Consider the following 25,243-nt stretch of genomic DNA (forward strand, 5'->3'; position numbering starts at 1 on the left):
TAATGGAGTAAATAAATTAGCTGAATGCTCTATTAGGGTGACTGTTCTATTAGAGTATCTAGATCTCCAATTTGCTACACGAAGTTGGCTTTCGAATCATAACTCAGTGGTTTGTAATCCAATTCTTCTATACTACTGCAAGGACTTTCTATGAAGATTATTCCAGCTATACACCGATTTTCAGCTCATTGCTGTAAGTAGTTTGCCTAGTAGGCGTAAAAATTTATACTCTTTTATTCCTAAAAATCGATTGCGTAATTGTGACACAGGTTGGGTTTTGTGTCATATCTCCGTGGTCTTTATCTCGATTCCTTTCAAACCACCAAAAGGCATTTCTACAATGGTTACTCCATCTACATACGGTACAAATCAGCCACAAGTTAAACGATCCACGCGTGGAAAACGCGTGTTATTTTCGTGTACCTGATTATCGTGTGAAGCCTCGCGAGACTTAGCGAGTAATTCGCACACTTACCAGAAAATGTGCGTGCGCCCTAGCTACATATTGCAACTGTTAACGAGAGTTAAATATACATAGCAAGTATACTAACAAAGTATAGTAGGCACACACAAATACATACGCGGTCCACTGACATTATAAACTCTGTACCCGGTGTGAGATCGTCCTTCAAAGATATCGGTAGGCATTAAAACAAATTCTGCTAGCGCGCATGCGCAATTCTGTTCGAGGCCACGTTGTTGTAGTGTTGTGTTGTTGTGTTGACAGTGTGAGTCGAGGTGATATGTTTCGTGAAAGAAGGAAAAAGAGAGATAAACGTGGTGTGTTTTTTGAAGTAGGCGTAGAAATTTTAGCGTGAAATGTGTACTTTTCAGAGGAAAAGGAGACCTACGCTGTGGTGTCATACGCCGATGATGGTACAGTAGGGAAAGTTCCGCGAAAGAATATAGTAGAAGATAAAGACATTGTCATTGGCGAAACCTACTTTGTCCGTTGGTCGGATGGAAAGAAATATTCAGCCGAGGTGTTGTTTATTGGTAAGAATGTTGTAAACTACAGTGTGCACGATGCAGTTTATTTGTACTTATTATAACTGGTGTGTTAGCCAGCACCATGCAGAGCTTTAAATAGACAAATAATAACTAAAGAATATGGCTTGCTTATTCACTTCATTATAATCGGGGGGGGGGGGTTTGGAAACTCGCACGCCGCCATTTATATTTCACACCTCTGTTTAGTGGCTCTCAATTTTTTTTCCTCCCTCTCAAAGGCTCATGGTAGCTTAGATTCGCCTGAAACTTGTTCTGTGACTTGTTTAATGCTATACCTTGAGCAACGGGTGGTTTGGAACTCCAGCAGCAGCAGAGAAAGGGATTTCGTCTCGTTGCGTCTGGATATCACCAGGTTTCACAATTTTTTTTGTCACTCTAGTGGCCAGGTACTTGCATGTTTTGCGTTGAGATTTTCTGTGTAGCTTCATATACATTAGTTCTATGTTATAGGCTATGTATCTTTGTAAAAGTAAGGTGTCAAATTCCTCGTAGACGAGGATAGAACGTGTGAAAAATAGAAGTTTCAAATCCCCCCACTCTATTATCTATGTTATAATGAAATACCAAATCCATCATTCTAGTTTGTTTACTGATCAGCAGGAGGCTAATTGCATTTGTGTGTGTCTCACTATAGTTGTAAACAAGTGCCTATGGTTGGCTTGTCAATTATTTTTATAACAGGCAACTTAAAACTTGTCAACTGATGCAAGGGGCTAAAACAGCTACAGAAAACTTGTACCTTTATTGCAGTGCTAGATGTAATCTGAGGTGTTAAATACTACCTTTTATAGGAGGCTAATTGCATTCATACTTGTAAACTTGTCCACATGTGCCCTATACCAATAATAACCTACTGGTAGTACCATTAACTCTTGGTAGTACTGTTTAATTTCTTGTTGACAGGTGAATGCGTTGGTGGAGTTTGCCTGTTGAATTTTGAAGTGTCTTTAAGTTCATTAAAACTTGATAGTGGTGGTTGATGTTACAAAAGTCACTTTTCACAATGAGAGCCATTCCAGATTGGCAGAGGGCCTAGAATTCACTTTGTGTAAGAACACGTTCGTGCATCCAATTTGGCTTGTCAGTTCAAATAATTTTCTGCAAGATTCATGTGCAAACTACTGTACCTGGTTCTTTTGTTATGTTGTGCACCTCCCACCAGAAAATTATGTTGTCAATCAGAAAAGTAGGCTAGGTCTTCAACCATCACTTTTTGTTAGGGTTTGGTCTTTGGTGACCACAAACCATCAGCTTGTTAACTGAGTACATGACACCTTTTTATAGCTGAAAGGATGAGTCTATTATGGAAAAACTGGTCTGGCAATTATGGTTATATCATATTTATACCTTCTAAGTAATAGTTAGACAGCAAATACCAGCCTCTTCGGGGAATAAATGTTGAGTAGGAGGTGTTAGAATGATGCAACATAGAAACCAAGGCAGATAACTTACTTAGACAATGGTGTACAAACACTGAACCTAGTGCAGAGCGTTCCTGTTGTCGAGCCTGTTGTAAACACCAATGCAAGCGAGTTTTCCGGTGGTGAACTGAGTGGATACGTAGCCAGCAAATCCATTAAACGTGAGTAAAGGACACAGTTTTAGTTGTAGCTATTGGCAGCGACGACTTTAACGGGCCATACTGTCTAATACTTGGTATATAAATCGGTAAATACTAGGCGAAAGGCCACAAGTTGAATTACTCATCGCGGGCTTTGCCAGCTTCAGTATTTTGGCCAGGCTAAACAGTAATACTGCTGAAACACAGCCATCAATTATGCAAGATCGTTACAATCGGCTCGCAATCGCTTCACTTTGCTTGGTGTTTACTAACGTGTTAAATACTAATTGCCACAAAAGGCTATTAAATTGCATTACTGTGTGTAATTGTGGTTGTCACCTGACCGCAGGTCTCTTAGCACTAAGAGACTTGCTGCGAAGTCTCTTCGTAAACGAGACCTCCACACATCAAACGAAACACTGCATACCATTGTCTAAAGTGAGTTGGTCTGGTCTTGGTAGATGTTCTACCAGCTCCCTGCATATGGACAAATCAGTAGTGGTCTGGTTCAGGCATGACTAACCAAACCCACTTCTCCAGACATAAATCACGCATTTTCAGAATACTGTATTAAGTTAATATTTATGATTTACTTAGCCAACTTGATGAAATATTCATTAGGTAATGAACGTGAAGCCACAGAAAAGGAGCATTTGTTGGTCTATGATGACAGTGACACAGGGAAAGAGGACAACCAAGAAGAAGACAGGTGCAGTGAGGTACATACTTTTAGTACTTAATGAGACTTTGTATAAGTTGTTACTGCGTATATAGCCGCTTTCTTTATTTTCCATGATCGTTCTTTTTACACCATAAATAATACAAATAACAGGGTTAATCTGAAAGGGTCTCAGTGGTGTTGGTTGTTGAATATTTAGCACAAAACTAGCACACTACATGGTTCGCATGGGAATTAGGGACTAATACCAAATAGTGTCAAGCTTTTAGGAGGCAAACTAGTCAAACTGGTAATGCAGGCAAAGCATGCTAGAACAGCTGAATACCAGCAAATATTACTCTGTGCTTCATTCCAATCTGGTTACTGCGGGAGCAACTTAAGCTTTATTACTCCCACTCTAAATTCCTACCTCTTTATTCTTCACAAGCATGCAGATACGTTAAATTGGGTGTTATTGTGAAAGAGTAGTACCGTAATATGATTGAGGAAATTAGCGGATTCTGAGTATATAGGTCCCACCAAATGGTGGTAAAATGGTGATAATTTCTTTGGGATTAAGGATGATCAATGACTTTCCCTAGTTGGTTAAAGATTATGCACTGGGCAATCAGCTCAGGTGCTTAGCCCAGGGTGCAACAACTCCACTTGGTTTGATCAAACATTGTATACTATACATTAGCCAATACTAATTAAATAAATGTGTTAAGACTTTATGATTGTACACTGATTGGTTGATAGTGTTAGCTTCTCTAAGACACGATTCGACATCTTTTTTATGATATCTCCTCCACATTCATTTGTGTTGACTGTGATGGTGAACTTCTCAAAAGCTCAAAGTATTCTATGACTGGCTATACTAGTTTTTCTAACACGTCTTTAAGGGGTTCAACAATACCTCGCATCACAGAATTAGCTTATTCAGTATTTGCTGGGTTGAAGAATCAACACTCTCCTGAGTGGGACATTAAATAGATGGAAACAACTTAGTTCCACAAGGTTGGAATAACCAGTGAGCACAGTTTGCCTTCCCAATAACAGCTAAATTCTCTGCAGGGGTACCACAGTATATTTAAAACAATACCATAGAAAACAACACTCAAATACACTGTAATCCATCTTGTAGAGTTAGGAAACAATGTGATATCACATGACTGCTTGAGGTCTAGGATAACAGATATTTCAACTATGCAGGCTATAGCTATGCTATGTAATAGTGATTACTGTGTTAAATTAATATTATTATGTAGGTTCCGCCAAAGAAACAGCTATCGAAAAAGAAGCAGCCACATACTAAGAAGGTGGCATCTAAGAAATGTAAGAAGCAGGTGCCAATGAAACAAAAACTTCCGTCTGATGGAAGAAAGACAAAGACTAAAAAGGCTAAACAACCTAAAAAGACACCTGTATGTGTTGTAATCCTGATGTACAATAATTATACTAATGTATAATCACAGAGGAATAAAGACAAAGACAATTTTACAATTGAAATTGGTTCACCAGCTTCTACTTCTGAAGAGGTACAGTGATAACACGTATTAATATAAAATAACAATGCCACTTAATTGGATAGTGTGTTTATTGATTTTTAAGTTTATTAACAATATGCAAATTTAAGAAGATATTCTGCTGATTTCACTGTGGGTGGTCATCATTTAATAATGAAGTGCAGCAGTATAAAAAAATTTGTCTGGCCTACAAATAAAGTTTTTGTTAGCTTAGTATTTCTCCCATGCTTCATGGTAGCCTACAATATATTTTTGCGATAGTTTGTGAAATATTATGCACTTTCAAGTTTATAAAATCTTGTATGAATCCCATTAATTGCTTTCCCAGCCAACTATTGGTATCTATTGCTGTACCAAGCCATGTAGAATTGTTTCAGCGATTAACCTGGCATATTGCTATATGTGTGTACTTAGCAAAAGACATTCCATTCTGCAATAATTCCCACAGTATCCACTCATTTCTTACAAGATAAGTTAATAAGAAAGTTGAATAAATTGGATTACGATAAATTTGTTTTTGATATTCATCTACAGTGAGGCATAAGTTGTTAATGGTACAACTGGTGATTGTGACATGTCATTATTGTTGAATAATTTATTACCTGATTGGTGCAAGACAGTGACCTCTGAATGAGAGTAGTTGTGTGTATACAGAAATTCCTTGACTCTCCTTTGTTCACATTAGCTATAAACAAATAAACCTGTTGCTGCATTTTGGAAAACTGATTGAAATCATGCATTAGACGTTTTGAGATAAATAGTTTTAAAGATTTCAAGCCACCTTAGCTCACCAAGGGTAATGAGCACACTTATGACATTTACACACAAGATGCATAAATTTATTACTTTTTAGAACATTCAAAGAACTTAGGTTGCTTTTACAGTTTCTTGGCAAATAAGTTGGACAATCTGAACTGTTGGACGTGCAAGGTATCATGGATGCTCACAATAGGGTGTGTGGGCAGGTTGGGGGAAAGGAATAGACTGTAAAATGGCATTGCACAAATACTGAAGCTAAAAGTTACAATCACAGTGGCTCCTTAGTGGCTGATATGCAGCAGAGTGAACACAGAAAATGTTTGGCCAACTTAAAAAGGCCATCCACCAATAGACCACTGATTCTTTCCACCCAGGACCTCACTAAGGCTATCACTGTTTGAGGCCTTCACACAACCCAGAAAAAGACATCTATCAAGAAAACTTTGAACGATGCTGTGGGTCAAAACATGTTGTTGACTCCAATGCTATGGCAACTTGATCTGTTAGCTTGGATAAGCCCAGTTGTAGCTACAACAAACACAAGAGCCAGTCAGTATACACACATCAAATTAAACAGTTTATTCATACGTTTCTCAATTCTCCAAGGAAATCAACTTCACTTTCGTCGTCTGATCTGTCTTCTTGCATAATATAAAATAGTAATTTATGACATAAATAATGTACACACAACACTAGCAGCTATAAAATTACAATATAATTCAAAAACAGAAAGATCTGTTTATTGCCAAATTGCCTCAGTGCGAGGCATGTAATCAGTAGTTTTGAACATTCTGTGTTGTTACCAGATATTGGAAAACCAATCCAAATTACACATCAGGCAAAATCAAATTAACACCGCCAGTGGTAAGCTCTACAGAAAGCCATAAGAAATTAGTGTATTCTTCGGGTAACCAGGCTGAGGAGAGAAAGCAGGTGCCACAGTTGACAGGTACCAGGCCTCCAGTTGCAAGTTCTTCGCCTGGGAACACTTTTAACTTTGATGTGCGACAGCAGGGTAGCTACAGCCGTGCACCATCGAGTTATGAGGGCGATTACAGTAGACCGAATAAGTATTCCACGAACACTTTCAATATTGATGTTCGCCATCAAAATAATGCAGAAAGGAGTGCCGCTAAATGGTATAATGATCGTAATGTTTATTCTCCGATGGAGGCATCGTTTGATGCTTATGGAATGGATGACAGAACCAGGGAGGGAGAAAGTTTTGATTACGGTGGTACTATGGACATGTCTTATGCCGACAACATATTCAATGAAACCAACAGTTTTAATGATGTTCTGGGTAGTTCAGGTTGGAGTAGCCATTCTCAGTTTGACCACACATATGCTGGGAATGAAAATTTAAGCAGCAGTCCCAATTTTGATTTTCAGTTGTCAGACGACAGTGGTAGTTTTCAAGAAATGCAAGCCGATGTATATGATGAAAATTATGTCCCTCCTCTGCCGCCACCAATAGTGATGCCAGGCATAAATCGTGCAGCTTTTGGCCAGTCCTCTGTTTGTAATGATAATGAGGTACGCAAGAAGTTACCTGTTCGCTCCTTCAATGTAAAGAAACCAAAGAGAAATGATAGGCTGTACCCGATTACAGAGGTGTTTAACCCAATATTTCTACAAAATCGGAAGCAGGAAAGTTCGTCCCGTGCAAATTTTGCCGCTAGATTGATTAAATGTTTCATTTCCAAGGCTGTCAGAATGACATCGAATGTGTCTGGAAAACATGGCAAAAACAAATTAGACAAAGATATACTTGCAGCCGTAAAAGTTGCCACCTTTAAGATGTGGCCATTGCGATCCACAGAGAACGAGCAACTGGCCTGGTCGAAGTGTGTCAAATCTATTGATGAAATGGGACGGAGGTTGAATCGGCCACCAAGATCTGCAAAAAACTGATTGTTTTCAAAAGTGACTGGATCTTTTAATGGTTAATAACATGATTTAGGTTCAACAGCTTTTTTTTGTTTGGCTTTTACTGGTTACATTGTTAATTGATTGCTTTGGTTTTGTTCAGTACACAGTTTTGTTTTATGTACTGTTTTGTTTTGTTCAGTACTCGCGTTTGTTTTATGTACTGTGTTGTCAATGTAATCAGTTTTGTCATGTTTTTAAGTTCATCAAAAATAGTACAATTGTGTCATTTATGGCATTCAGACTCGTTTTTGCATGTATTTTTATGTTCTAAACAGTCCCCCCTCCCCAAACACACACAGATGATTTCGGTTTGCTAAGAAGTGCCCCTAATCTCATGTTTTGTCAAATGTTGTCAATTAATCAAAATTTATACAAGAATACTGGGTCATGTTAAACTATAGTTACATAGTTGAAAGAGTACAGTACACATCAGTGCCCAGAGACGTCTCCTCTCTGCTTAACAACAATTGGCATCACTTTTTTATGTTTTTAATGTATCTCTGACATGTCTTGGGTGTTAGTGTTTTCCAAAACTTCTTGATGCCAGATTTGAGACCCTCAAGATTCCTGTTTTCCAGCTTGCGGAAATGTACTGAGCGTAGGTAGTTCTTCATTGAACCCCATACTTTCTCTATTGGGTTGAGGTCCGGACTTTCTGCTGGAGTTTTCCACCAGTTGACCTTACGTTTGGTGAAAAAATTTTGTATGTAACGACTTCTGTGTTTGGGGTCATTATCCTGTTGGAATCGATGACTGTGGGGAAATTTGGCTTTTATGAATGGCAATAGTCCAGCTTTCAAGATGGTAGCATATCGGATTGCGGTCAAATTCTCAGTAAACATGATTACCCTTGAAGCACCTCATACTGATTGCACCCCAAATGTGCACTTTCAAGGGGTGCTTAGGTTTTGGCTTAAACTTTCGTGGCTGCCCTCTTCGTCTTGAAGTGCGTCTGCTTCGTTCAATGGCAACAGAGCATTCATCCGACCATATCACATCTTTAAAATTCTCACAATTGATCCTCTGCTGCAAACACCATAGCAACCTCTTTTGCTTATTGTTGTTTCGTATCATTTGACAGTAGTGTGGCACACTTGATACCCATCCTGTAATAGTATGCACTAAGTGATTTTTTGCATCTACACACATGTAAATAGTGCTCAGTTTAAGGAATTTACCCTCACCCAATAATTCAGTGTCCATGACAATTAGTTTGTGACCATAGCTACTTGAATGCACACAGCGACCAGCCTCTAGAAATAATTATTGTTCTGGTGTTCATAACTATTTTTAAAGCTCTGCATGCTATTTTAAGGTGAAATTATCTGCTGAGTGATAACACGAGTTGGCTGTTAAGACTATTCAGCATACTCAACAAACTATATATTGGGAATACGCCAAGCACTAAAGCCCATTTTTTTCATAAGGCCACTGCAACAGAATACACTAGCTGAGGGAATAGAGCATTAGCCTAGGGTGTGGACTCAAAAATAATTTTCACAGCCGTGGTTCAAAGCACATTATCAAATTAGAATTTAGCGCCTAAGAAATGATTCAAGAGGCTCTTGTTAATTTACTTACTTCGAAATCATCACGCGTCTATTGCAGTAAAGAGCAGTCTTGTAAACCTGTTAAGAGTTATGGAGACAGTTTAAACGGTTAGTTCAGTATACTCTGCGTACACGTGTTAATGCATTCATAATAAGCCTGGAGCTGTACTAACAATGATTCCCCAGCTAGGCTCTACGAGGAGCATCCCTTACACTAGCTATTTTTATACCAAACTTATCTGACGTACCTAAGTGCTTTTTGGCACGGTAAACAGTTGAAGAAGATACATTCACACCCTTCTTTCTTAACATACGATGTAGCTCATTGCATGTGATCTCGTCATCTTGGTCTAGTGCATTGTCGATCATTCGTAAGTGCTGGAATGATAGCTTAGCAGCACGAGAAGGTGGTCTTAGCCTGTCTGATATAATGCCTTCATTGTTGTACTTCTTGATCAATAGGCAGAGGCTTGTTTTCGACACCTCAATACCTTCATCGCGAAGTCGAAGCTGGATGTTCTTAAGCTTATACCCTCGATGTCGCAATATAATAACCCTCCTTCTGGTCTCCATAGACATTCGACCCATGTTTTTCGCTACACAAAGAGTGTTAAGTTGAATGCTGCACACGCAAAACTGTGTATTCGTGCTTTGGCATCGTGCAAATTCGTGTGCGTGGCTGCATAAGTAGTGAAGTCCACGCGTGGGTATTGCGTGTAGCAATAACGTGTGTTTAAGTTGTGGCTGATTTGTACCGTAGCAATTTTCAACTCATTCTATGGAGTGGTTTACCCTGTAGGTGTGACAACAAATCGATCTTGTTTTACGCGAATAATCGGTCATAACTCCTGTACCATTCATCGGATTTGCACCAAATTTGATGCTAGAATGCGCCTTTGAACTCCCTTCCTGTGTGCCAAATTTCAAGGCGATCGGAGTACGCGTTTGCATTTATAGCAATGTTTGCAAGTGTGCGAAAACACGAAGAAGAAAAAGAAGAAAAATAAAACGAAGAAAAAAATCGAAATTTTGGCAGTTCGTATCTCGGAAATGGCTTGAGCGATTTCCTTCAAAGTTGGAATGTAGACTCCCCTGGCTGGCGGGCAACTCTGTAGCAAATGTGGTTCCAATCGGATAAGGGATCACCGAGATACAAAGGTGTGAAAATGACGTTTTCTTTCTTCCCGTAAATAAACTCACAGTGTGGCGCGCCGGCTTCTTGGGCCGCACGACACACTACCGTGTGTCTTGATTATTATTAATATTAATTTAATCATTATTAATAATCATTATTAATGACGTAATTTTAACCGCATTTCGTACTATCTTCAGTACTTGGTTGTTAATAATGGACATACAATCAAGTATACATTTAGGCCACCCGCCTTTGATTAAGACCATATCCTAGATTATGCTAGTAGCTACTTATCTAACAAGCTTTCAAACATAGAAAATGGAAGTTGCTGAAGTGACCTCTTCAGGTAATAGTACAGTCATTATATGAGTCAACCTCAAACTAATTGCAACAAAAGCAAACTCAACAGATTTAGTTTCCTTATTATGTCCTCAATGACAGAAAAAAAGTCCTAAGGAATCCTCATGGGGGAACAGTGTGAAAATCATTGAAATAAAATGCCACTTTTTAGCTCCTTAATGGTTTGATGTTTTTACAGTGTTTGTAGTCATATCTCAGCTAGGGTACTACTAATATCAAAACTTATTATACCATTAAAAAGCTCTCACAAAGATGAATCTTTTGGTACTAAAATTATCACCTTAGGACAATGTATTAACAAGTTATAATCAAATATAATTAATAATATACCGTGCTGTCAAGAGACTCCCTTGTATGATCACTCAAGTGTGTCAATACCATTGTCATACCATTGTTTGTGCAGCCAGTTCCCTTGCAGTTACCACAAGCAAGACTACACTCATTATTGTGCTTCTTGCACGAGCACCTTAGTGTACTGCAGTCAGTCTGGTAGTTGCATCTGATCACCTGTAACAGATGTTCAGGACCAGAAGGTAGCGATGTTTGAAGTGACACAAACCCCTCTTCACACTCTTGCCATCCCCATTCTCTGGGAATGAATTTCTACAGCTGATCCTTTTCATTCTTGAATTTGAAGGTACACGTGAAGGATGTGGTACTTTGCTGCTGTTGAAGGTGGTGATAAGGATGCACCTTTTTACAAAACCATTTATGTCAGAGAGAATCTAGTGTGTCAGTTAACATTCCATTGTAGACTAGTGCTAGAGCATTCCCTCCTGCATCTATCACATCATGTGTGGAGGCTGAATCAGAATGGAACACCTTTGCTTGCTCACGCACCATACTGCTTGCTTTGAACTTGCTAAGGGATGTCTTTTTTCCAATCCCATAGAGACGTGGTGTTCCCAAGAATAGCATGAATGAAGAGGATGTTGTTACAGATGTCTTGATCAAGTTTTCTTTTGCATCTCTGATATTCCAGATGTGAAGTTTTTTTAGTGTTTTTCTTTGGCTCAAGACGAAAGAAGATGTCATGGTAGTCGAGACTTGTGTGGTAGCAGAGCAGAACAATGAGGTCAGTGTCTTTACCAACTAGCACAGTGGTACTGGTGGTAGCAGATTGAACACCCTTCTGAACAATCGAAAGATCAGCATCTCCTGGTGCATGGTAAGTTTTGTAGTTACTTTTGTACTCAGCAAGAAAATAAATTGCTGCTCATTTGTTTGGTTGGACAAAAACTGGTCCTTCTTCATTGTGATGCAGCAACTGTCACAGTTGCACCAGCCTTTCCTTTTGACCACCTCTGATGTGTCATATCTTTTGTGTTCGTATTTTCATAGTTATCAAATACAACTATGGCATCCTTGTACCTTCTTGCTACATATTCTGTGTACTGGTGGAAGATATCTCCATATGTAGAACCGTGAGACCATGCATGGGATGCATTGTAGAAGTGTTCCACCATCCAGGATATACTGAATGCCATCATCTGGGATATCTGCTAGGATACCACTTCCACAAATCTTCTATATTACATCAGCAAGTGCTGGCTAACTTCTACACAGCTTATGTTTGAAGGCTAACTCCAAATCATCTGATGATTACATGACAGTAGTAAGTCTCTGATCTGAAAGAGGAGCAGTGGATCAACATGAATCCCTCCGAAGATGACCAAAGATGACCAAAAATCTCTCCTTAGATGACAAAAGTACAGGCCTGCCATTGCTTGATGTGCTTGGCATTGACTCCTCTTGGTTGGTGTCTTTTGCTATTTGGTGTGGGTTGCAGTATTTGCAGCAATATTGCTGATGTACTACTTCCCCAGGCATAGTACAAATGCTGTCATTCCTGGAAATACTGATGGTTGAACTACCCTTTGCTTTTAGAATAGAAGATGGGATATCTGTATCTGCAGAAGTCTTGTAGATGGTACACAATTCAGGTTGTGCATCCATTACTGGAAGAATTGAGAATATTTGAGTGAGCTGGAATACGGAATGAGCAACTTACCTTTATCTAAAGGTCCCTGGTTCATTCCTGGGTTTCAGCACCTAATGTCAAGATTGACAAAGTTTGCCCTGGCTTGTTCAGTTAGTTAGTAAGTACTCTTCTCATGCTATCACCAGCATTAAAAAACCACTACAACTACTCTGCCTTATATACCATACAATGTTGGGCCTGATCATTCTCATTGGTAAATGCAATATTTTGCACATCCACAGCATAACCTTTCTCCTGCAGGTTGAAAACTCTCAAGCGCACTATATAGTACTCTGTAGCATGCAAAACATGCATAAAGGCATTACTACAGTAGTTACAGTTGCAAAACATGTACATGTACAAAGAGTTAGCAAATCCAGGATATATTTAATTATAACTCATTAACACATTTTCCTAAGGTGATAATTTTAGTACCAAAAGATTCGTCTTTGCGAGAGCTTTTTAATGGTATAATAAGTTTTGATATTAGTAGTACCCTAGCTGAGATATGACTATAAACACTGTAAAAACATCAAACTGTTAAGGAGCAAAAAAGTGGCTTTTGAATCAGTGATTTTCACACTGTTCCCCCATGAGGATTCCTTAGGACTTTTTTTCTGTCATCGAGGACATAATAAGGAAACTAAATCTGTTGAGTTTGCTTTTGTTGCAATTAGTTTGAGGTTGACCCAATATTCTTGGTAAAATGCCTGTACTATATCACTGAAATCTTGCTTGAAATCTGAGATCCGAAATCCCAACTAATAAACCTTTTCCAATTATTTCCGTAAAATAATGTAACATATTTATTTTTAAAACTACGGAAATCACAGTCGCAGTGGAGCGCTGTGAAAAAAGAGGGATATAAGATGGTATTTCCAGTGGCTTATTGAATACAAAAAAGCTTGATATAGCTTGTATAAAAGAAAGGTAACTGTCTGCTTGTATAAAAAGCTTGTATACACTAACAATCACATGTAAGGCTTTAGTTAATGTGTTAAACATACTGAAACCATATATGTGATGGTATAGTGTGGGAATTATATTTGATATAAGCTATTTTAGGTAATGTGGTAAATAAACTGAAACCATATAATTATGTAATAGTATAGTATGCATTATACTAAAGTATAACATGAGTACAATACAGGATTTATATTAACTAAAGGCTTATTTGTATTCAATAAGCCACTGGAAATACCATATTATATCCCACCTATTTCACAGTGGAGGGTATTGAAATCTGATTGAAATTCTCTGAGAAATCCTATAAAATCTTAGCAATATCCTATCGGAATCCAAGTTGGAATCTGTATGAGATTTTTAAATCTATAAGATATTGAAATCCTGAAATTCCAGTGAAATCCTGAGATCCCAATGAATATTGAGATCTTGAAATCTTGGACACCATTTTTGCTCTGTTGTTGACCCCTCTACCGGAATATAATATTTGCATTCTGTAACTTGCAACATAACGCCAATTAAATTCTTACTAACCGCTAAAAATTGCATTTTCTTAACACAATTGTACAAAATGTTATGAGTGATGAAAGTTTGAAAAAGTAGGCAAAATTCATGTGCCCACATGCCCTATTTTTGCAGGCCCAGTCACATTTTGGTTAGTTCTCTACAGTGTTTCATCAGTTCCAATAGTGTTTTGTAGTACAGGTCAAGTCAATAGCATGCAGTGACTTAGTTACTACAATAACTTCAAGGTATGCCAATATCCCTCATAATGAAAATAATACTTTACTTTATGTCATAGGCGGTGGAGATGGGGGGCTGGCCCTCCCACTTTTATGGGAAAATATTTGCAAGATAAATTTGAGATACTCTAATAGAACAGTCAGGATCTAGATATTCTAATAGAGCAGTCACAGTATTCAGAGAAGCAGCGTAGCAAGCTACTTAGCTACATATGCATAGTTATAAACAAGGAGATATAGTTGGTGGAAGGCAGCTATTGTCAGCAGACAGTTACCTTTCTTTTGTCTTCAGCTTATAACTGGCCTGGCCTCCTCAGTCTTTGGCCTGCTCAACTGCCCCTGCTTTATGCTGTTTGTGATCTATGTTGACTGAGAGGTTACAATGTGGTGAAAAAAGTGCTACAATTTTGTGTTGTAGACAAAATTATCAAGAACTTAATACCATATGGTTCTCCTGCAACACTGTTGACTGTTGGTAGCATGAATGTCATGACCAAAAAGTATGTAATCAGTTAACAATGAATAAGCACGTGGAAGTTTTGGTTATCAGTGAACAATCCTAATGATAGTTTTCTAATCACCCCCCACTGAGCTTGAGAATTAGTGACTTTGACCTTTACGTTATGCCCATCATACAGTATGTATAATATAAACCATTGCATGGAATAACAGTACAGTAGCAAGCTCAAGCTCACGAAATTGCAAAGTGGCCATTATGCTTCATTTTCAGCTATGTTCAGCTCATTGTATGGAGCATTACAAACAAAAATCACTAGAAGGACCACTGTAATCAATCTAGTCACAATATAAGTTCCATTACAAGTTTAGGGGAACCATCACGTTATGCTACTGCGAATTGACAACTTGTGCTGTCAGTAAAGATAAAAGGGACACAAAAGAGGACACACATACGTAAGTCCATGAAGCATGCATTGTACACACTGTGGTATGCAAAAAGGCATGTTAGGCACCTGTCAGACTAAAATGACACAGAACAGTAAAATAATCAAGCAGTAACCTTAGTAGTTATTGATTTGTGTATGTCTGAAGGCATCAGTCCGACAATCAGTCATTAAAGAATTCCACTGAATATAATTATTTAAATTTTGTAGCAATGGATTGGAAGCATTTCAGGTACTTTTGGGCTTGGTTAAACCTGCAAAGGCACCATAGAGTTATTGTAAGGCTGGTTTGGGGTTATATTTTGTCTAGAAAAAGTTCAAACCATCATACAGTATGATGCAGTTATATTTCTTGGCCTACACCTTTGATTTCATATCTAGGCAGTTATTTTAGATATAACTTTTGTTTCATCAAATAAATAGTCAGCAGAGAGATAATTATGTATCACCCTGTTTAGTGTAACTATTTACCTTATAAAATGTGACAATATTTTTACATAAGGAACAAAATTATAAATAAAATTGTGCATGCATACATAATTATTCACATGCAAATGAAATGTCTTTGTCTTGTGCTTGTAAAAGACAAGTAAAATGAAAAGTCAAAATAAAGCTAACCCTAGCTAGACTAGCTTTGGAACTTGCAATTTCAAAAAAATGTATATCTGTACCCAAACAGCTGCTGATCACAGTCATCATTAAAAATGATTACCATCACATCCTTCCTGCTATTTCTTGTAACCACATTTGATTTCACAACCTTTTCCCCTTAAGTCACTAATACACATGCATAATTATACCACTGTTATACAGGTTCATCAGCCAGCATGTGAATTATTATCACTACCACCTGACCACTATGAGCTTTGCACATAGAAATAGCTATGGAATAGTGGATTTAAATCTGTTCTGATACATGTAAACATATACAACTTCACTACAGTCAGATGTGAAAATGCATTCACTGTTGATCTTTAAAAGCAAGAATATCAGTGCTACTGCCCCATTGGAGTATAACTTCTTCCCAACATTATATTAGTTCAGGGGGATTGAAACTTTGGGATCAAATGCAATTAATGATTTAAATGTACACAATGCAGGTTAAGTGAAGCATTCCTTGAATGAATTCTAGAATTAAAACCCAAATGCTAACCACATTGAAACTGTAGAATTGAAATTGAATTTGCCTCTGTAAAAACTTAGTTAACCACAGTAATGAACATAATTTATGTAGCTATGGTAATAATTCATATTAATTTACTTTGATGACAAAAGGCTGCACAAACTGTGCATATGAATGGTTAATAAAAAGTTACAGGGTGTACATAGCTTTAAATAGCTACAGGGTATACATATTTTAAAAATAGCTACAGGGTGTACATAGTCTATACATAGCTACAAGGTGTACATAGTCTACATATCATCATACTCACTTGACTCATAAAGTACACACTGAGACATTCTTAAGGGACTCTTGGTATGACATGCATAGCAAGTTGCCATGCTATTATTGTATGTATGTACTTTACAAAACATGACTGACATAAACTATTATGAAGCTGCAGAGCTACATAATTAAACAGCACAAAACTGGTGTCACTTTCAAACAAAATTGTGACATTCCTTTGAAATTCATTTTCAGGAATGTACAAAATTCCTGGTTTTAAAGGAAATGTAATGGAATCGTGTGGTGAAATGTCATAATTAATTTACATTTTAGTATTTTATAAAGGATTGTGTGAAATTCCATTTTGGTTAATCTGTACATTAATTGTGACAATTTTTGAGGAAAACATATTTCAGTTTCGGTAACATCATGGAAACATAATTTGGTGCAGTGATAAAGATGCAACAGCTAGCTGTAATCGGCAAACAGCATACTACATGATTATGTAATAAACACTTTACAATTTTTTTTGTGGATGTGGTAACTGACCTGTTCATCCTCAAACACAAACAATAGTAGCCATGTTGCTTTCCGAAACTCAAAATTAAAACAGCACATGTTTGATGCTATTAACGAAGTAGACATACAGGCCAAGACATGTACACAAAATCAGCCAGCAACCTAGTGAGAGACTACACATAGTACATTATGTAAAAATATAATGGGATATGTTTTAATGTCAAACTGTTGTCACATAGTTACACAGATGATCATGGAATTGATGAATCATAAAAAAGCAAAAGGAAGTTCAACACACAAAAATAATTATGACATGCTTTGGAAACATCCAGTGGAGCTTGGATACACTGTAAATGGAACTTTATAAAGTGACAATGCATCATAATGGCGAAGAGGTGACATATGGTAAATCATATTTCTTATACAACAATGTGCTATTTAAAGATGATTTACAGCACACATGAAACTAAGTGTAGTCTCTGACTTACACATGATAAACAACTATGCAGTGTAAATATTGAAAGCCACATATCAAATTGAAACCAATGTCATTAAATCAGAATTAACCAAACTATTCAGTACCTGAACTGAAAGTGATGTGGTTGAACTGGTTGTTGTTGATGATCATCATTACTAATATGGTGTGATATATAGGATTAAATCTTTGCATCAGTTTAAAAGATGTTGCAGTATAAATTATAAAGATAGTCTTTATGGTCACATTAAAAATATTAGTTATTATATACATTAAGCTTGTTCATGAAGAACTAGTCAATACCACCAAACATCACTGTGGGGTATTTAACAGTGTGTCAGTCTTACATAAGCAGCTACAGTAGTATATTTGTGTGAACAACATGGCAAGAAGTGGAGTGTTGAATTAACAGAACACTAGTGTTCAAGAATAACTTTGTTGTTTATTTAGTAAATGGAAAGTACATTTTTTTTCTAAATTAATATAGAGTAATCATTAACTATCCATTGCAGCTAGTTTACAGGTACTGGTTCATACCAGTTCAATGCTATAAACTAGTCATGAATTGTTTCCTGGTTCCAATCCAGTTTATCTCTCAAACTCTCAAACTCACCAAAATCTTCCTTTAATCTAAGTAGCAGCTATTATGCTGAACAGGAAACCCTTGTCATGCATTATACTTCGTTTATTTTTATTTGTTTTCTACAGTATCTCTTCAGTTCTAATAGTCATTTTGTGGTACAGGTCAAGTCAATAGCAGTGACTTAGTCACCATGATAACTTCATGGTGTGTTGACATCCCTGATTAATAATTTAGTTTATGCTGTTTGTGATCTATCTTGACTGAGTAGCTGGCAACATGTCACAACGCAGTGAGAATTAAGTGTTGCAATTTTGTGCTATTAGACAAAGTTATCAAGAACATAATACCATATATGGTTCTCTTGCTATATTACTGGTACGTGAATGTCATGACCAAAAGTATGCAATCAGTTAACCACGAATAAGCACATGGAAGTTTGGTCATCAGTAATGATAGCTTTCTAGTGATTATTATCATTCCCCACTAAACTTGAGAATTAGTGACTTTGACCTTTAAGTTATGCCCATCACATACAGTATATGCATATAAACCATTGTTTAGAATGACATTATTGTGTTTAACAAAAACTATAGTTTATATCATTGTTAACATTTACCTCCGATCAGTAGTCACACTGTTATATAAAACTGTGCACATACACACATGTACAGGCTCATCAGTTATGTGCCAGATCCTTTAAATATGTCTGTAAGTGTACTTGTGTAGGCGTAATGCTGTACTGCTAATATATCTACTCAATTTGTGCAGACAAGTCATGTGCAGCATTATTAAGATTGCAACATTATACTACAAGCACCTAACAATAAATGTAACATCAGTTGCACGTCACATATCATTAGCATATCAAAGATTATGTTATGCATAGCTACAAGTATAAAGTTCACACTATGGTTATTACCTAAGTTTTCATAGAGATAATTCAGTTTCAATAAAAACTTTCGATGTTGGTAATACTTGGTTTTCAATTTCTAGAAATACTTCAAGGAATGCAAACAACAATAAATGTGCAAACAGTAATTCCAGCAACACTTTAGAACTAATAATTGTACTATGTAATTACAGCCATTTAGTCCTATTTGTAAGCACTAATTCAAAATGAAGAATAATATTAAATATTATTATTATAATTAATCTAGGACTGGGTCATATACAACCAAGTAAATACACCAATGTTGCAACATACTCATTGGGCAAGTATAAACAGTGTCATAGGCAGCACTCAGAGCAGTGTGCGTGTGTGTACCGGTGGAAATGATACATATGCATAACGTACACAGGAAAGGGAATTTAACTGGCATCAGAAAATCACAATACTAAAACAACCTACACAAAAACCAAGTTAAGTTAACTATATTGAAAGCATATAATATTATTGTAGGTGTGATGTGTCTCTGAAGATGACTCAGCGGTGAAGTGAGGCTATGCAGAACAAGGGACATGGTGAAGGCACAATTACTGTAGCAAATGATCTCAATCAACCTAATATGGCACAAAATACTCTGTTGTAATTAGAGGCCACTGGTGATGTGCCAGCATATCAGTGGTGTGGCATTGGCACAGTGATCACAGACTATAATATTATGTATACAGCCATGTACAACATACAGGAGATAGTTACACATTGTTGTATATGCAGCACTGCATCATCTTGTTTATTACAGATTCACAGTACAGCAGTATAGTTAAGCCTGATGGAAAATAATTCATACGCTAACAAGCCAGATGAAGGATGAAGATGTATAATACAACTATCAGTACAAATATTACATTACTCATTACCTTGTTGTTCTAGCTGGCTATTTACGAGTGCATCAGCTAGTTGTCACGTTCTGTCAAGTTGTTCACTGCATGACGCCTGGAGCGCGGTGCATATCCTGCATACAAAATACACACTGCAGTTACAAACATTTAAACATACTTGTTGTTTACATGTAAGGTGGCCACTGACTCTGCTGCAATCACTTTGCGGACGTTTATTAATCTTCTCCTTCGCGCAATTTGTAATTAAGCAAGGGTGTGGTGCTGGGCGTTATATAGAATTGCACTTACGGTAAAGTCATCAGCACGAACAGGAGTACTTATTATAAGGTTGTGCCTTCATTCACAGGCGAATTTATCCCCGCTTAGTTCATGTCTCTAGGCCTCGTATTATTATTATTATTATTATTATTTATTCATTATTAATGACGTAATTTTAACCGCATTTCGTACTATCTTCAGTACTTGGTTGTATAATAATGGACATACAATCAAGTATACATTTAGGCCACTGGCCTTTGATTAAGCCCATATCCTAGATTATGCCAGTAGCTACTTATCTAACAAGCTTTCAAACATAGAAATGGAAGTTGCTGAAGTGACCTCTTCAGGTAAGGAGATCCAATCATTTATGACCCAGTTAGGAAAAGGGTTTTGGGTACATGCCAAAGGAAATTTGTTCTTACTATAACTGTAGTGTGTCCTCTTGTTGTGTTTCACTAGATAAGGTAAAAAAGACTCTGGGTTAATAGATGTAATTGACTTTAAGATTTTGATAAAACAGCACATGTACAATGCTACTAATGCTGCACCAAAGGATAGTTACAATGGTTACATCTTAAAGGTCAAAGTTGCTAATGTAGAACTCAGCAGGAGAAGATGTCAACATGTACGTGACTAGAAAGTTATCATAACTGATGACCAAAAATTCCGAGCATTTTACATGTGGTAGAATGGCTAAATAATTTTGGATAAAATGTGCACATGCAATAAGCTAGCAGTCTAGTGAACACTTATTTCCTTGTCTTTGTTCTTTTTTGTAAGTTGCAAAATGTACTTAAAATCTACCAACCAAAGAAAGTGAGATTAATTCACAAGAGTGTTACAGATAAGTATACTGGTGTCACTATAACACCTCTTATTGTGCTTGGGGTGCTGTAATAACACCCCTAGGTGTTGTGGTGCCATCTAGGGCTGAGATAATTATCCTCAGGATTCTTTGCATTATTCTATTCAGAATTTCCTGGAAAAAGCTTGCATTATGCTCCAAAACGTATGCATTATTCTCATTATTATTCCAATAAATTGAAATAGGAATGCAGAATTGACTGTTTATTTAAAATTCTATGGTTAATTATTGCAGATATTTCATTGTTCTAATAGAGTAGTATGCAAAAAATAGGATTGATTGCTTTATTAGAGTATAATAGGTGAATGTTCTATTAGAGTATCTCGATCCGGTGAATGTTCTATTAGAGCATATCGATCGTTTATTCATAAAATCTTTGATAATTCTTTCAAAATACTAGCATAATGCTAGAATAATGATTTCTGGCATTATGCTGAAAATTATTCCAGCATAATTACCGCACCCCTAGCGCCATCCCAGGGGCTGATCTAGGATTTCAGAAGGGGGGGTGCTAACATAATGGTTGGTTGGCTAAGAAAAGTGACAACTATAGCTTTAGTTAATACAACTAGCTATAGTGTGCGAACATGCTCTATCTAGGGGGTCTGTGGGCATGTCCCCACAGAAAATTTTTGCAAATTTAACCTATTCAATATTGAAATTTCGCAATATTTTTGACTGAAAAATGATGCCACTTTGTTTAAGGGATTCACAATGCTTGTAAAGCATTGTGAATCATCTAACTGTAATAATGATGAAATGACACTATTATCCAGAAGAGTTGTTATAGCTACTAGCTGTTATGTAAGGGCACAGCCAGTTACTAAAAATATATTTTTTACATTAAGAACAGGAAGGAGAAGGATGTAGCTACACATGATCAATACTTGCCATTAATTTTGTGTTTGAAATACCTTAATTTAGCAGTACATTAAATTTAGCAAATTTAGAGTTTGGGTTTTTGCTAATTGATTACATCAATTCACAAATTAATAAAATTTATTTGGTAAATCCATCAATATACAAAATCGCTAATTTAATATATTGCTTGGCTTAAGGTATAGCTAGTGTGCTGTACAGTCTCATGTCTCAAACTATATAATGTCCAAACAGTAACAATAAAGAGAGGGCTTGAGAGGACGAGTGTAGACTCACCATGCAGTGTATAGAGTATGCATACATAGAATTTTCCAGCTAGGGGAGTCTGGGGTGATGCTCCCTCTGGAAATTTTTGGAATATAGCTATCACAGGATTGAATCTGGAAGCTATTTTTAACCAAATACTCTATTGTACTGAATGATTGTGGGGGTACAAGATGGATGAGTTCAGTTGTAAGCAATTTTAGAAAAACGGAACTACGCTTTATTATAATGCAATACATAATAGTGGATTGTCAGACATCCACAGAATTGGATCTTAAGGTCACTAGCTGTAGAGATTTAAAGTGCACACAAAAATAACTTCAACTTTGTAGTACGTATAAATATAGCCACATACTGCTCTGTTACTCTTTCAATCTGACTTTTTACAACTATATGGCCCCATCACCATATTAATGTTTTTACAACCAGTCTGAGAGTTCAAAGTCACTTACATATACAACTAGTTTTAACCCCTTTATGTTGTGACAGTGTAAATGCTGTGGCATCTTTTTGAGCTTATAAAGTTGAGCTTCAAGGGGTCTGGGAGTGCAAACCCTGTATGACATTAAGTTTTATTAGCTTCAATTGATGCTAGATTCAGATAAATGCAGCATGGAACTTTGGTACTGATAAAGCAAAAACAAACAGTTCTCAGATAGCTACTACAGCCTTGTTAACTGTATACATGCTAAGAAATTAACTGTTTTACTTAAGCATGTCAACCCCAAGCATCAATGTAGCAACAACTGAAATACCCACTATAATACTGAACTATTTGACAGAAGTTGCTCTCAGAAAGTGATTAGCATATGGCAGGATGTTTGGAGCAATGGTAAGATGGCAATGCACAGGTCAATAAACACACTGGCAACTTCTTGGAAAAATATTATGATGGATGTTCTATTAGAGTAGTTGGCTGTTCTATTAGAGTATTTCGATTTTTAGCAACGTTTAGGTTAAGTCTCACACCAAAAGTATAATTTGAACCCCTATTAGTAATTCCAAGTAAAGATTAGCCATTCTTCCTGCTGTTTCCATCTTTTCATTGTCCATATATATGTATAAGATGCAATTGCATCTATACTGCAACTTCTAGAAGCTTCATAGCTTGCACATGATAAAAAGTTTGAGGGGGGTGCTTCAGCACCCAAGGCACCCCCCTATATTAACAGTGTAACCATGAATTATTTCCCAGTACCAATCCAACTTATCTCAAACTCACAAAAATCTTCCCTTAATCTAAGTAGTAGCTAATCATGCTTAACAGGAAACCCTTGTCAGAATTGGGGTTGGTTATTTTGGTTAGTTCTCTACAGTATCTCATCAGTTCCAATGGTGTTTTGTAGTACAGGTCAAGTCAATAGCATGTGGTGACTTAGTTACTGCAATAACTTCCAAAGTATGCTAATATCCCTCGTAATGAAAATAATACTTTACTTACATGTCAAAGGCGGTGGAGATGGGGGGGGGGGGGGGGGGGGTGGCCATGGCCCTCCCACTTTTATGGGAAAATATTTGCAAGATAAATTTGAGATACTCTAATAGAACAGTCATGATCTAGATACTCTAATAGAGCAATCACAGTATCCAGAGAAGCACCATAGCAAGCTACTTAGCTACGTATGTGTAGTTATAAATAAGGAGATATAGTTGGTGGAAGGCAGCTATTGTCAGCAGACAGTTATTACCTTTCTTTTGTCTTCAGCTTGTAACTGGTCTGGCCTCCTCAGTCTTTGGCCTGCTCAACTGCCCCTCCATTGTGCTGTTTGTGATCTATGTTGACTAAGAAGTTACAATGTGGCGAAAAAGTTTTACAATTTTGTGTTGTAGGCAAAACTATCAAGAGCTTATACCATATGGTTCTCCTGACTGTTGGTACATGAATGCCATGACCAAAAAGCATGTAATCAGTTAACAATGAATAAGCACGTGGGAGTTTTGGTTATCAGTAAACAATCCTAACAATAGCTTTCTAATCATTCTCCACTGAGCTTGAGAATTAGTGACTTTGGCCTTTAAGTTATGCCCATCATACAGTATGTATATAAACCATTGCATGGTCAGCATGGAATAACAGTATAGTATCAAACTCAAGCTCAAGAAATTGCAAAGTGGCCATTATGCATCATTTTTAGCTATATTCAGCCCATTATATGGAGCATTACAAACAAAAATCACTAGAAGGACCTGTGTAATCAATCCAGTCACAATATAAGTTCCATTACAATTGTAGAGGAGCCATCAGATTACGCTACTGCGAATTGACAACTTGTGCTGTCAGTAAAGATAATAAAATAATCAAGCAGTAACCTTAGTAGTTAGTATTGATTTGTTTATGTCTGAAGACATCAGTCCGACAATCAGTCAGTAGAGGATTCCACTGAATATAATTAATTAAATTTTGTAGTAAAGTATTGAAAGCATTTCAGGCACTCTTGGGCTTGGCTAAACCTGCAAAGGCACCATAGAGTTATTGTAAGGCTGGTTTGTGATTATATTTTTGTCTAGAAAAAGTTCAAACCATCATACAGTATGATGTGGTCATATTTCTTGGCCTCCACCCTTGATTTCATATTCAGTCAGTTCTTTTAGAAATAACTTTTGTTTCATCAAATAAATAGTCAGCAGAGAGATAATTATGCATCACCCTGTTTAGTGTAACAATTTACCCTATAAAATGTGACAATATTTTACATAAAGAACAAAATTATAAATAAAATTGTGCATACATACATAATTATTCACAAGCAAATAAAATGTTTTTGCCCTGTACTTGTACAAGACAAGTAAAAAGAAATGCCAAAATAAAGCTAACCCTAGCTAGACTAGCTTTGGAGCTTGCAATTTCAATAAATGTATATCTGAACCCAAAACAGCTGCTGATCACACTCATCATTAAAAATGATTACCATCACATCCTTCCTGCTATTTCTTGTAACCACATTTGATTTCACAACCTTTTCCCCTTAAGTCACTAATACACATGCATAATTATACCACTGTTATACAGGTTCATCAGCCAGCATGTGAATTTTTATCACTATCACCACTATGAGCTTTGTACTTAGAAAAAGCTATGGAATAGTGGATTTAAATCTGTTCTGATACATGTAAACATATACAACTTCACTACAGTCAGATGTGAAA

General features: G+C 36.8%; 1 protein-coding gene and 1 long non-coding RNA gene across 2 annotated transcripts; one reads left to right on the plus strand and one right to left on the minus strand.

Moving 5' to 3' along the window:
• The first annotated feature begins 467 nt into the window (after positions 1 to 467).
• LOC136242520 (uncharacterized) lies at positions 468 to 4,852 on the plus strand. Its single transcript, XM_066033965.1, has 5 exons — positions 468 to 780; positions 835 to 996; positions 3,194 to 3,291; positions 4,499 to 4,654; positions 4,706 to 4,852. Exons 1-5 carry the CDS (start codon positions 672 to 674, stop codon positions 4,775 to 4,777), a joined length of 597 nt encoding a protein of 198 aa, XP_065890037.1. The 5' UTR covers positions 468 to 671; the 3' UTR covers positions 4,778 to 4,852.
• An 11,973-nt stretch (positions 4,853 to 16,825) lies between these two features.
• LOC136246485 (uncharacterized) lies at positions 16,826 to 20,083 on the minus strand. The gene is made up of 3 exons (XR_010696477.1): positions 19,985 to 20,083; positions 18,965 to 19,043; positions 16,826 to 17,620 (listed from the first exon to the last, which is right to left on the minus strand). It is a non-coding gene; the product is annotated as an uncharacterized lncRNA (long non-coding RNA).
• Between the last annotated feature and the right edge of the window lie 5,160 nt (positions 20,084 to 25,243).

The sequence above is a fragment of the Dysidea avara genome, chromosome 2 (genome assembly GCF_963678975.1).
Source record: "Dysidea avara chromosome 2, odDysAvar1.4, whole genome shotgun sequence".
In the NCBI taxonomy this organism is placed as follows: Eukaryota; Metazoa; Porifera; class Demospongiae; order Dictyoceratida; family Dysideidae; genus Dysidea; species Dysidea avara.

Coding starts and splice junctions, on each gene's coding strand:
- LOC136242520 (XM_066033965.1), top strand. CDS start 672: ATGCGCAATTCTGTTCGAGGCCACGTTGTTGTAGTGTTGTGTTGTTGT. Junction 781..834: donor GAAAAAGAGAGATAAACGTG/GTGTGTTTTTTG, acceptor TGTACTTTTCAG/AGGAAAAGGAGACCTACGCT. Junction 3,292..4,498: donor AAGAAGACAGGTGCAGTGAG/GTACATACTTTT, acceptor ATTATTATGTAG/GTTCCGCCAAAGAAACAGCT.